General features: G+C 40.6%; 1 protein-coding gene across 1 annotated transcript in view; it reads left to right on the top strand.

Annotated features, from left to right (window-relative positions):
• Positions 1-14,883, top strand: part of Oseg2 (intraflagellar transport protein Oseg2) — a 142,570-nt gene extending 127,687 nt beyond the window's left edge. Inside the window, exons 27-32 of the mRNA XM_053794663.2 lie at positions 4,279-4,423; positions 5,248-5,452; positions 5,929-6,144; positions 6,404-6,574; positions 7,965-8,189; positions 12,339-14,883. Coding sequence (XP_053650638.2) covers positions 4,279-4,423; positions 5,248-5,452; positions 5,929-6,144; positions 6,404-6,574; positions 7,965-8,189; positions 12,339-12,602 — 1,226 coding nt within the window. The 3' untranslated portion in view covers positions 12,603-14,883. The remainder of the gene's footprint in view (positions 1-4,278; positions 4,424-5,247; positions 5,453-5,928; positions 6,145-6,403; positions 6,575-7,964; positions 8,190-12,338) is intronic.
• The last annotated feature ends 37 nt before the right edge of the window (positions 14,884-14,920 follow it).

Genomic DNA, 14,920 nt, shown 5'->3' with positions numbered 1-14,920 from the left:
CTTTGAAATATGGGTATAAGCACAATGGTGTCTTACACTCCTCACACATAAAACGAGTGTCTCTGCATTTTTGTGTGCGTTTTGTGGTATGTCCACAGACAAAACACCTCTTCTGAGCATTTTTCTTGGCAGTAGTAGCAGGCAGTGGTATGGGGTAATGATCACCAGGCCTCAGACGAGAGGACATGTGTTGATAATTTCGTGGGCGCTGGTCTATTGCAAGTGTTGTTTCTTGGTACTTGAATATTATTTGTCTGATGACTGACAAACAAAATTCACCATATTTGGGTTTGTTCTTGGTCTTCAACTTATACATATTATAAGCATTCAGCATGGAAATGTCAAGAAGATGGAAAAACAGTTTTATGTACCACTTATAACTCTTGCGAACACAGTCAGCAAACCCAATCTGCATGTCACATTTGTCCACTAAGCGCATATTGAGGTTGTAATCCATCACAGCTGCAGGTTTTACAATAGGTTCATTGGTCTCTCTATTCTGCTTGCCAGTCTCTACCATTTCGTGTCGGTGAACTGATGTCAGCAGTGTGACATCACGTTTGTCATGCCACCGAAATGCCATGATGTCATTGGCAGCAAACACCTGCACTTCATCTCTACGACTGCCAGCTTCGAACCTAGGCATATGTTTACGATTTCTACGCACTGTGCCACACACATCTGTCATGTTCACTCGCAAGAAATCACTGAGTGTAGGGCTTGTGTACCAGTTGTCAGTATATAAAATATGCCCCTTACCAAGATATGGCTCCATCATTGTTCTAACCACATCACCAGAGATACCCAGTAACTTCCTGGTATCTTCCATTGTTTTACCGCCAGTGTACACAATTATATCCAAAACCAGACCAGTTTTGCAATCACACAGAACAAATAACTTTATACCAAAGCGTTTCCTCTTGCTTGGTATATACTGCTTGAATGAGAGTCTTCCTTTGAACAAAATCAAAGACTCGTCAATAACAAGCTTCCTGAAGGGATAAAAATACATACAGCACTTTTGTTTCAGGTACATAAACACACGTCTGATCTTATATAACCTGTCGCTTCTGTCAGGCCTGGTTTTGTCTGAAAAGTGTAACATACGTAACAGTAACACAAATCTATTCACTGGTATAATGTCACTGAAAGCAGGGGTTGAAATCAGGCGGTCTGTCGCCCAGTATGTGCTGACACTATGCTTATACACATGTGGCATAAGCATTATTGTGGCAAAGAACAGATACATCTCTGCCACAGTTGTGTCCTTCCACTGGTGTAGGCGTGATCTTGGTGAAAGCATAGTGTTTGCCATGGTGTACTCATAGTATGTATTGCTTTCCCTGACAATAATGTCCATCAGGGGTTCATCGAAGAACAACTGAAAGCATTCCAGTTCAGTGGGATTGTTCCCAAGTGTACATGATGGCCGTATTCCACTTTGTCCTCCATCAAAGTCATGGGGATTGGGAACAAACTCGTCATCTTGATGCCAATCCCAGATGCGGTCAGCTGGTGCGTTCTGGATATTGTAATGTCGTTGTGGTTGTGCAGGTTGTGGTTGTGGTTGTGAGAGTGTGGGGTCGGCCGAAGCAGGTTGTAGTTGTGCAGAGTCAGCAGCGCGGGCACTAGCGTGGCCCGCTGCTGGTGTCACATGACTCATGGCACCGTCACTATCACCACCACCGCCTGCTGCCTCACTCACATCATTTATACCCATCGTAACAATATCGTCATCTTCACTATCAGGACGTGGTGTAGGGCCACGGGATGTGCTCCGAGATGTACTCCTTCCTCTTGGAAGAGCATATGGCACACTACCAGACCGCATGCGACGTCGTATATACTGCCGTTTCACTGGGGAATATTCACCCTCACTGTCACAACTAGAAGTGCTTTCAATAACCTTGAAATCACTATCACTATCACTTGCACTGCTCACATCTGAGTCTTGTACACGGGCAAATAGTTTCCTCTTTCGTCCTGGTACAGGTGAATATGAACGAGCCGGCCTAGCACCAGAGGTGGATGGTTGTGGGTCATCTGGGTTTTCATCACTAATTATGTTATCCTGGGTAATTTTCTCGGTCACACCCGCTTCAAAACCAGGGAATTCACTTTCACTGACACTATCATCACTGTTTGAGCTATCACTTGGGAACAAAAGACCTCCAATCCGCCGAGGAGTGAGGAACTTCTTACCGCGAGGCATGGTGAAAATGGACTACCAAGATGGCGTTCCCACAATGCACCGCTGAGTCCCAGATTTTTTTCACAGGGTGCACACCGACCACTGAGACCCATTCTCTCTCGTGTAGGCCTACCAGCCCTCTCCCGCTTGATTTGAAGCCACTAGAATTTATGCGTATAGATACGTCAAACACGGTATCTCCCATGACGTACATATACGACCGCGACAGTCAAAGGGTTAAATGTGACTGTGAAATAAGCCACCATGGGCCCAAAGAAAGTTTCTAGTAAAGTTCCTTGGGTAAAGAAAGTGAGAAACATGATGGAATTTAAGAAAGAAGTTACTGAAAATATGAGAGTGGTGTGTGTGTGCTCCAGCTTGCCAGGATGTATGGCAAAAACAAATCGACAATCACTTCTGTCTTGGCAAGGAAAGAACAAATCAAGGAAGCTGATGTGGCGAAAGGGGTAAACATGTTAACGAAAAAGCAATCACAAACAATGGAAAATGTGGAGAGAGGCAGGGAGTGTAGCAGGCATGCAGGGAGTGTAGTAGGCATGCAGGGAGTGTAGCAGGCATGCAAGGAGTGTAGCAGGCATGCAGGGAGTGTAGCAGGCATGCAGGGAGTGTAGCAGGCATGCAGGGAGTAGCAGGCATGCAGGGAGTGTAGCAGGCATGCAGGGAGTGTAGCAGGCATGCAGGGAGTGTAGCAGGCATGCAGGGAGTGTAGCAGGCATGCAGTGAGTGTAGCAGGCATGCAGGGAGTGTAGCAGGCATGCAGGGAGTGTAGTAGGCATGCAGGGAGTGTAGCAGGCATGCAGGGAGTGTAGCAGGCATGCAGGGAGTGTAGTAGGCATGCAGGGAGTGTAGCAGGCATGCAGGGAGTGTAGCAGGCATGCAGCGAGTGTAGCAGGCATGCAGGGAGTGTAGCAGGCATGCAGGGAATGTAGCAGGCATGCAGGGAGTGTATCAGGGAGGCAGGGAGTGTATCAGGGAGGCAGGTAGTGTAGCAGGCTTGCAGGAAGTGTAGCAGGCAGGCGGGGAGTGTAGCATTCAGGCAGGGATGTAGCAGGCATGCAGGGAGTGTAGCAGGGAAACAGGGAGTGTAGCAGGCATGCAGGGAGTGTAGCAGGGAAACAGGGAGTGTGGAAGGGAGGCAGGGAGTGTAGCAGGCATGTAGGAAGTGTAGCAGGCAGGCAGGGAGTGTAGCAGGGAGGCAGGGAGTGTAGCAGGGAGGCAGGGAGTGTAGCAGGCAGGCAGGGAGTGTAGCAGGCAGGCAGGGAGTGTAGCAGGCAGGCAGAGAGTGTAGCAGGCAGGCAGGGAGTGTAGCAGGGAAACAGGGAGTGTGGCAGGGAGGCAGTGTGTGTAGCAGGCAGGCAGGGAAGTAACCCCAGAGAGGGCTTTAATACCTGAAGTCCTTATGGAGGGGGGATTCCCCTTCCAAACAATAATCAGTCCTCACCTTTCTCCTCCTCCCTGTCTTCTATAAGCCAACAAGAGTCTTCAGTAAAGGTATGTAAAAATAGTGATTTAAATGTTCATTTATTTATTTTATTTAGTTCTCATTGTTTTGTGTATATAAAACTATAATTAATCTTTAAAAAATGTATTTTTTGTTAATATTTTTGTGTCTCTGGAACAGATTAATTGTATTTACATTAATTCTTACAGGAAATATTGCTTCAAATATAGGCCTTTTCGAATTTAGGTCGACTTTCTGCAACGGCTTACTGCCGATATTCAGGGTTCCACTGTATATCACTACAGTAATTTGGCTAATATTGACATTCATCAGAAATAATGATTAGAATAAGAAGTGAGTTGGATGAAGGCAGGCCAGTGAGCTGGATAATTGAAACTATGAGTAAAAACTTTGGATAACCGAAAGCTGTGAAAATGGATGCTTTCAGATTTATAGGGACTGCTGTACTATACAGAAGAGACCCTGTCACCCATATGGCTGACAAAAACAGGAAAGTTAGTACAGTAATTATATTTGTGTGTACACATATAGACAGTTGTGCTGCTGTGGGTGTTGTTAACATACTTTGTATGAACATTCTGTATTTGTTTAATCTGTATACCAGGTCCCCGTTTATTGGAAATTAAGCGTTATTCAGCTGCTGCTCAGCTGTTCCTTGCTGGTGACCAAATTAAGGAGGCTATTGATGCTTTCATCATGGGTCAGGAATGGGGTAAAGCAAAGAAAGTTGCAAGAGAACTAGATCCTCGGTAAGTGTTACTGTTTTTTCTTAATTGCCAATAATTAATCGTGTACAATACTTGTTAGGAATGATACACAATTAAAATATATTATAATTTAAAGAAATCACTTAACACAATAAGTACTACAGTATATTCATATTACTATAGTTTACACTTGTAGAGTGGGCAGTGTGAGCTTCTTGAGTATAAATATGTTCTGCACATTTTGTAAAATTCTAAAAGGTTCACAGATATCCAACCACGTGAAAGAAATGTGCTTTCATATCTCATTCTGTGTTCTGCATTGAGTGGGTAATGACACTCTATCTAGTAGCCTAGCCTATGAAAAATAAGATAAAATAAAAAATCGATCTGATGGAGTGACACAACCACCAGAGCACCACCAACAGAGGCTACATTAGAACAGACTTGATAGTGATTCCTTCCTGTTCTGTCTTGAAGCTAAATTTCACAAAAGGGAGAAGAACTCTTCTAATGAGGTCAAAAGGACAAAGGGTTTTGAGTATTCAGATTCGAACCAAGGAAGGGGAGGATGTCCATTTCTTTGGACCAAGAGCCCCTTCAGTGTTGCAAGGGAATCTCTTTGAAGGATTACTGTGGGAGAGTAGAGAGTGCTCAGTATATTACTATAAGTGGAGAATTTCCTGTTTTCTTTGTGTATATTAATTTCATTTTTATAAAATATCTTCAAACTCAGGTCACAGTAATTTCCTGTCACATGTGAATTAACAGTAGTAGTAATTTTTCCATTAAGCTATATTTTGAAAGTTACAACTTTCATAACGTTATCCTCTTATCTCCTAATTTATCTGTACATTTTTATTTCTCAGATATGAATCCTATGTTGATTCAGCATACAAAGACTTCTTGAAGAATGAAGGAAAAGCTGAGGCTCTAGCTGATGTAGACTTGGCCGGTGCCTTAGAAATGTATGTTGAGGCTGGGCAATGGTCCCGGGCCCTGGAAACTGCTGCTTCCCATGGCCCAGAGCTTCTACATAAATATCTTGCAAAGTATGCAACAAGTCTCATCAAGGTAGGATAAAGCTGAGGAATAAACATAATCTGGCTATGTAATTCATATATTTCTCATATATTTAAATGAAATATCTGTGATTAACTCGTGTCATCTTTATCTCTTCAAGAACTCCTTCAGCATCTGAAACTTTATTTTGTTGATACAACATCTTCAGTCTAGAGTACTGTTCCATTGTTTCATTCTCATTTCCCCTATCTTGCAAAATTTATAGTGGAGATAATTAATGCACAGAGTGATTTCTGTACAAGCCTCATTGTCTTCACAGTAATACAGTACAGTATACCCTTCCTAAACTTCAGCTGTTGGTAGTACGTTATTTATTGAGGGTGAGCGGGTGATCTTAGGACAGCTTTTAGACATTTTATTTAATCTCAGAAGTGTACACTAGTTAAATATATTTATATTACGGTTTAGAAATGTCATTTAAGTAATTAAATATACAATGTTTTACTTTAATGTCATGGCATTTGCAGGATGGTCAAGCTGTTGAAGCTCTAGGTTTATATAAGCAGTATGGGGCTCCAGCTTTTGCACAGAACTACAACATATACCGACGTTTAGCCTTAGATTTGATGAGTATGCACGAGTTGTGTTCAGCACAGGCCTATCGAACCTGGGCAGATCTGCGAGACCTCCTCTTCTCATTGGTAGAAAACCTGAGGCAACACGAAGATACAGATGGCGTTATGGTAAGATTTTTACTTTTTGTAATTTATATAGAAAGACCTCTAATAAATATTGATAAATTCCACACATGACTGAATATCCATATCCAACCATTCCCTGTTATGTACTTCAGATAATCAAGAGCCTGTTGTGTACAAATACAGGTCTTATGTAAATTATCTTAAATAATATATATATTTTTTTATATAAATAACATATTACTTTGATGAGGAACAGGTAAGCTTATTTTTTAAAGGCTTAATTTGTTATCACTTATTTCAGAGAGAATTTGAATTGCTGTTACTTCAGGCCCATTATCTTGCAGCACGGTCATCTTACATGGCCACATCACAGCTAGAAACACTAGTTGCAAAAGTGTCAGTCTCACTGCTACGTCACACTGATATTTTACCAGCAGATAAAGCTTTCTATGAAGCGGGAATGGCTTGTAAAGTATGTGTAATAGTATATACTATATTTGCTTTTTTTTTTTACAGTATTAAAATTAAGTCGAGTTCAGTTCACTCTACCATATTCAAATTTGTGAAAGTATTGTATTGTGTAGCACAGAATCTCAGACCTCAGGGTTGGCAATATGGTTGGAAGGGATGCTAGGAGACATTGTTTTGAAGCATTATTATTTTTTTTTTTTTTTTTTTAATAAGTCGGCCATCTCCCATCGAGGCAGGGTGGCCCAAAAAGAAAGAAAATCATTATTATTATTACTATTTTTATTTGGGAGGACTGAAGGAATTTGGGGAAAGTTAACCCCAAACCCTCCCTTGGCTTTGCTATTCAGACCTTGATAGGAAGTGAATGTACAGTGGACCCCCGGTTAACGATATTTTTTCACTCCAGAAGTATGTTCAGGTGCCAGTACTGACCGAATTTGTTCCCATAAGGAATATTGTGAAGTAGATTAGTCCATTTCAGACCCCCAAACATGCACGTACAAACGCACTTACATAAATACACTTACATAATTGGTCGCATTCGGAAGTAATCGTTATGCGGGGGTCCACTGTATTTAGATATTTGGAGGGGGACATGTCAGTAGATGGGTCTGTGAAAGATGAGGTGAACTGTACAGTAGATATGGGTACAAAGAAGGAAGGTGATGTGTTGAGGTATCTGTGGAAAGAAAAATTTATCTTGGAGGAAAAGATAAATCTAAAGTATGAGCTTTAAACACTGCAGTAAGGGGAAGGCTAGATGCCATGGAGGTGTTATACGTAGGACCTATGTGTGATGTAAATATTATGCAGAAAATTCCAGTCATAGAAATAAGAAGACAGTATGGGGTTACGAGAGGTAGCAGAATAGGATGATCAAAAGGGTGTATAAATATGGGGTGGTAGGATGGAGAGGGTAGGGCTCGTACCAGAACGGATACGGGCTCTTCCCTGCTTGAGCATCCAGCAGGCTTGTATGTTTGTGTGTTAGAGTGGAGACAAGTGGTTTTTATGGATTTACATACTGTTGATGTGTATGCTAGGTAAGATTTATGAAAGGATTCAGGGAAACCAGTTAGCCAGACTTGAGTCATGGAGGTAGGAAGCAGAGTGCCTGCAGTCTGAAGGAAGGGGTGAGGATGGTGCAGTTTGGAGGGTCATTTGAATTGTGAAGTCTGCCCACTTTTGGCAAGACAGCTGTGGAATAAACGATGGTGAAGTGTTTCCTTTTTTTTTTTTTGGCGGGGGGGGGGGGGAGGTCACCTTATCTTAGTAGGAGATAGCCAGTATGTTCAATAATGAAATATATAAATAACTGATATGCCTCTGAAGATATTCTTTTAATTCTTATATAGTAATATAGCAGCTAAGATTACTCCTTTAAATTTCAGGAAGTAGGATGGAAAAACATGGCATTTGTATTCTTGAACCGGTTTTTGGACTTGTGTGAGGCCATTGAGGAAGGTTCACTGGATTCTCTTGATCATACTGACTTCATAGATACAGATATTCCATATGAGATTCCACTGCCTGAGTCTCTAACTATACCTGAAGCTCTAAGGGAAGAGGCCAAGGAATGGGTGTTAGCAGTGTCAATGGACCAGCAAGTAGAACAGGTAAATTTTGTGTTTTCATAATTTCTGTCTTTGTTAATTTTTTTTTTTCTCAACAAGTCGGCCATCTCCCACTCTCACTCACACATTATCACTGTCTTTACAGAGGCACCCAGATACAACAGTTTAGAAGCATATATAACATACCCCTCCAAACTGCCAATATTCCAAGCCCCTCCATTAAAGTGCAGGCATTGTACTTCCTATTTCCAGTACTCAAGTCTGGCTATATAAAAATAACCAGTTTCCCTGAATCCCTTCACTAAATATTACCCTGCTCACACTCCAACAGCTCGTCAGGTCCCAAAAACCATTCGTCTCCATTCACTCCTATTTAACACCCTCACACATGCTTGCTGGAAGTCCAAGCCGCTCACCCATAAAGCTTCCTTTACCCCCTCCCTCCAACCTTTTCGAGGACAATCCCTACCCCGCCTTCCTTTCCCTACGGATTTATATGCTCTCCAAGTCATTCTACTTTGATCCAGTCTCTTTAAATGACCAAACCACCTCGACAACCCCTCTTCAGCCCTCTGACTAATACTTTTAGTAACTCCACACCTCCTCCTAATTTCCACATTCCGAATTCTCTTCATAATATGTACACCACACATTGCCCTTAGACAGGACATCACTGTCTCCAGCAGTCTCCTCGCTGCAGCATTTGCAACCCAAGCTTCACACCCATATAAGAATGTTGGTACCACTGTACCTTCGTACATTCCCTTCTTTGCCTCCATAGATGACGTTTTTTTTTTTTGTCTCCGCAGGTACCTCAACACGCCACTCACCTTTTTTCCTTCAATTCTTTGGTTAACCTCATCCTTCGTAAACTCATCCGCTGACAAGTCAACTCCCAAATATCTGAAAACATTCACTTTTTCCATACTCCTCTCATCAATGTGATATCCAATTTTTCTTTATCTAAATCATTTGATACCCTCATCACCTTACTCTTATCTATGTTCACATTCAACTTTCTACCTTTACACACCCTCTCAAACTCGTCCACTAACCTTTGCAACTTTTCTTTAAAATCTCCCATAAACACAGTATCATCAGCAAAAAGTAACTGTGTCAACCCCCATTTTGTGTTTGATTCCCCATAATTTAATCCCATCCCTCTCCCCAACACCCTAGCATTTACTTCTTTTACAATCCCATCTATAAATATATTAAACAACCATGGTGATATTACACATTCCTGTCTAAGACCTTCTTTTACCAGGAAGTACTCTCCCTCTCCCCTACACACCCTAACCTGAGCCTCACTATCCTCATAAAAACTGTTTACAGCATTTAGTAACTTACTACCTATTCCATACACTTGCAACATCTGCCACATTGCTCCCTTATCTACTCTATCATATACCTTTTCTAAATCCGTAAATGCAGTGAAAACTTCCCTACCTTTATATAAATACTATTTACATACATGCTTCAATGTAAGCACTTGATCTACACATCCCCTACCCACTCTAAAGCCTCCTTGCTCATCTGCAATCCTACTCTCTTACCTCTAATTCTTTCAGTAATATCCCTACTGGTATACTCAGTAAAATTTTTTTTTTTTTTTTTTTTTTTTTTTTTTCCAACAAGTCGGCCGTCTCCCACCGAGGCAGGGTGACCCAAAAAAAGAAAGAAAATCCCCAAAAAGAAAATACTTTCATCATCATTCAACACTTTCACCACACTCGCACATTATCACTGTTTTTGCAGAGGTGCTCAGAATACAACAGTCTAGAAGCATACACATATAAAGATACACAACATATCCCTCCAAACTGCCAATATCCCAAACCCCTCCTTTAAAGTCCAGGCATTGTACTTCCCATTTCCAGGACTCAAGTCCGACTATATGAAAATAAACTTATTCCCCTATAATTTTTACAGTCTCTTTTGTCCCCCTTCCCTTTATATAAAGGAACTATACATGCTCTCTGCCAATCCCTAGATACTTTCCCCTTTTTCATACATTTATTAAACAAAAATACCAACCACTCCAAGACTATATCCCCCCTGCTTTTAACATTTCTGCCATGATTCCGTCAGTTCCAGCTGCTTTACCCCCTTTCATTCTATGTAATGCCTCGTGCACCTCCCACACTCACATCCTGCTCTTCTTTACTCCTAAAAGATGTTATACCTCCCTGGCCAGTGCATGAAATTGCCGCCTTCCTTTCTTCATCGACATTAAAAGTTCCTCAAAATATTCTCGCCATCCACCTAATACCTCCATCTCCCCATCAGCTAACTCCCCTACTCTGTTTTTAACTGACAAATCCATTCTTTCCCTAGGCTTTCTTAACTTGTTTATCTCTCCCACTTTATCATCTGCTCTCCTTTTGCACACTCTCACCACTCTCTTCACCTTTCTTTTACTCTCCATATACTCTGCTCTTCTTATAACACTTCTTTGTAAAAACCTCTCATGAGCTACCTTTTTCTCTTTTATCACACCCTTTACTTCATCATTCCACCAATCACTCCTCTTTCCTCTTGCACCCACCCTCCTATAGCCACAAACTTCTGCTCCACATTCTAATACTGCATTTTTAAAACTATTCCAACCCTCTTCAACCCCTTCCCCCCACTACTCATGCTTGCACTATCCCACCTTTCTGCCAATAGTTGTTTATATCTCGCCCTAACTTCCTCCTCCCTTAGTTTATACACCTTCACCTCGCTCTTACTTGCTGTTGCCATTTTCCTCATGTCCCATCTACCTCTTACTCTAACTGTAGCTACAACTAAATAATGATCCAATATATCAGTTGCCCCTCTATAAACATGTACATCCTGAAGCCTACCCATCAACCATTTTTCCACCAATACATAATCTAACAAACTACTTTCATTACATGCTATATCATACCTTGTATACTTATCCTCTTTTTCATAAAATATGTATTACTTATTACCAAACCTCTTTCTACACATAGCTCAATTAAAGGCTCCCCATTTTCATTTAACCCTGGCACCCCAAATTTACCTACTACTCCCTCCACAACATTTTTACCCACTTTAGCATTGAGATCCCCAACCACAGGTACTCTCTCCTCTACACTTCTCTCTTCTCCAGGTGCATAAATGCTTACTATAACCCACTTTTCACATCCAACCCTTATTTTACACCACATAATCCTTGATTTTATACATTTATATTCCCTCTTTTCCTGCCATAACTTATCCTTAAAAATTATTGCTACTCCTTCTTTAGCTCAAACTCTATTTGAAACCCCTGACCTAATCCCATTTATTTCTCTCCACTGAAACTCTCCCACCCCCTTCAGCTTTGTTTCACTGAAATCCAGGACATCCAGCTTCTTCTCATTCATAACATCCACAATCATCTCTTTCTTATCATTCACACAACATCTACGCACATTCAAACAGCCCACTTTGACGGTTTTCTTTTTCTTTTTAGTAAGCTATGCAGGAAAAGGGATTACTAGCCCAGTGTTCCTGGCATTTTAGTCGACTTTTACAACACACATGGCTGACAAAGGGAAGATTCTTATTCCACTTCCCCATGGATATGAAAAGAAAGCAATAAGAACAAGAACTATTAGGCTAAAATCAAAGAAAACTCAGATGAGTGTGTATGCAACAAATGTGTACATGTATGTGTAGTGTGACTTAAGTGTAAGTAGAAGTAGCAAGTTGTACCTGAAATCTTGCGTGTTTATGAGACAGAAAAAAGACACCAGCAGTCCTACCATCATGTAAAACAAATACAGGCTTCCTTTTTACACTCACTTGGTAGGACGATAGTACCTCCCTGAATGGTTGCTGTCTACCAACCTACTACCTACAAAATAAATTAAATGAATTAGGGACATTCTCCTCACCATTTCTCTTTCTCTCAACTGCACTCCTGTTAAAATGTGGAGATTGATGTGTGTAAATTCTTGTAAAATATGGACGCTCTTTGAAGACTACGCTAATATTAAAGTAAATTATAAATAATTTATGAACAAAACTTTTCTTTAAGTAAGTCGAGCATAAAATTCATTTAATATTTTTATTGTATTACATAAGCTTTAATAAGTTCATTATGTTGGGTTTTGTGAATAAAAACAATTGTTGATAGTTGTTTTGCAAAATCATAAACATGTATAGGTAATCTGATTTTAAAATTGAACTTCTCAGATTTTGCCCATGGATGAGCGAATGGTTTATGAAGCTTCCCTGATAGGTGCAGACAACACTACCTACCCTCCTTGTGTTATCTCTGGCTATCCAGTTATTCGGAATCGCATTGATCTTAAGCATGGGCAAGCAGCCAACAAGGAAGATTGGAATAAACTTATCATGGCTACTAAGATGTCAAGTGTCCCAGAATGTCAGGATGTACTTAAGTTTATAACTGCATGGTGTGGTGGCCTTCCCAATATGGGATACAATTTTCAATAATTAAAATATCTAGTAATTGAAGATGACTAATGTGATCTATTATCAGTAAACTTTGATATAACTGACCTTTGTGTAATGGACTTTGGAAATATGGAACAAAATCTACTAGGTCAGTAGGTTTGGAAACAGTGGACAAAGTCCATTGTTTCCATATCAAAACAATAGATGAAGTCCATGTTTACAGAACTGTCCTTTATTATTACTATCATGGCACTATAATATCTTACTTTTTTTTTTCTATTTTTAACATGCTGGCTGTCTCCATCACAATTGCCATTACTGGCCACCTGCTTTTCCCTATTTTGTCAGTTATATTGCGGGTTTACTGTATTATAATAAAAACAAAGTTATGCAATATATATATGTACTATACTGTACAGTGGACCCCCGCATAACGATCACCTCCGAATGCGACCAATTATGTTAAGTGTATTTATGTAAGTGCATTTGTACGTATATGTTTGGGGGTCTGAAATGGACTAATCTACTTCACAATATTCCTTATGGGAACAAATTCGGTCAGTACTGGCACCTGAACATACTTCTGGAGTGAAAAAATATCGTTAACCGGGGGTCCACTGTATATTGTATGGAGTTTACATATACTGTATTGAATAGACTTCATTTTACAAAAAATATTACTGTGATTTTTCACTAGTCATAAATATAGATACACGTTTAATAATGCATAAAGAATAGATCAGATCTGTGGAGAAAATATACAGTCAAGCCTCTGTATTTGTTACATCCTCACAGGTTACCATCAGTCATTCATGGTAAAAGCCAACTCCTAAAGAGTTGGCACCTTATAGGTTGACAATATTAGCTCATACCATTGTATTACTTGTACACCAGTAGTACAGTGCCAACTACCTCCCTGATGGGTTTTAGATGCTAGCAAACACTGTTGTAGAGTAAGGCATGAGGGGTGTGTGGCAAATAGGAAGGGCTGGCAGGTGCTGTGTTTGTGTTGAGGCAATTTCAGTCCCTAGCTCACTGCCTCAACACCAACAGCACTTGCCAGTCCTTCACACATCCTGCCTACCACAATTGCACCACACTTTGCTGGAATCTCAACACCCATGAGGTACTTGGCAAGTCATTACTGGTGTCCATGGCTGACACATTCGCTGTCAGATCCTGCTTTAGTGTTCTAGAGTACTTCTGATTTTTTTTTCTGTAATCGTAGGCAGTGGCGTTGCTAGGGTTGGTGTCACCCGGGGCGGCATCATTGGTGTCGCCCCCATGAAATCCAAGGGTGGGGGGATGGGGGGGGAGTAAACTCCAGTTACATCAATACTGCATCCCCAGTGACTAATGCTTAGCAGTGAGAATGTTTAAGGGCCATAAACCGAACAGGAGAATACTTCTCAATTTTATTAATGTTAAAATAATGAATAGTAGTAATACAGTCGACCCTTTACTTGCGAGCGCATCCATGTGCGAGTTTTTCCAAATACAATCAGTCAGCTTTTTGCTTCCATACGTGAGCAAAATTTCCAAAAGTGGGCAGGCCTCAAGGGAGGTTCCTTGATGCTGGTGAGGGGCTCTTGCTCTTGATCTAGGGAATTGGATCTCATTTGTTTATTGGACTATCTTATTAAAACTTGGGCAATGAATGATGGAAAGATGCTCCTTAATGTGCACCTCTTATTGAAACTTGGGCAATGTATGATGGAAAGATGCTCCTTAACGTACACCAAAAATGAAAGAAACCGGACTATAAATAATGGATGGGAGGCAATTAGCCTCCCCTTAGCGGTACAGTAGAGCCCCGCTTCTCGGCATTTCGCCTTACGGGGTTCCACTAATATGGCGATCTCAAATTATGACCAAAACTTTCTATACGACAAGTGGTCTTTCAAATACGGCGCGGACCACCCGGTTTGTTTACATTCTCCATGAGCACATCTCTCTATTATGTAATAATAATAACTCTTGGGTACATTAAATGTCTAATTTTATGTCAGTATAGACATTTTCATTAATCCATCTATGATGTTTTCTTCAAAATTATATAAGAAACACATTACATAACATATAAACATTTTATGCTTATACACTATGGAGGTGTGGTAGCCGGGCAGAGGGAAAACATTACATCACTCCCCATAATACATAACGCTTTTGTTTACAATTCTCGGCTTGAATTATTCATTACGTCTCCCTTTGTTTGTGATGGCATCTAAAGGTAGTTGTTACAAACGATTAAACTCAGTGAACATGGTATGTCAATGGTAATAATATGGCTCTAGGCCACAATAAATATCGTGTAGCTATGTAGGTAGGTGTAAGTATGTAGCCCAGGCAGACTACGT

This window comes from Cherax quadricarinatus, chromosome 73 (assembly GCF_038502225.1).
Source record: "Cherax quadricarinatus isolate ZL_2023a chromosome 73, ASM3850222v1, whole genome shotgun sequence".
Taxonomy (NCBI): Eukaryota; Metazoa; Arthropoda; class Malacostraca; order Decapoda; family Parastacidae; genus Cherax; species Cherax quadricarinatus.
Note: the sequence above shows the minus strand (reverse complement) of the source record. Positions and strands in the feature narration are given on the sequence as shown.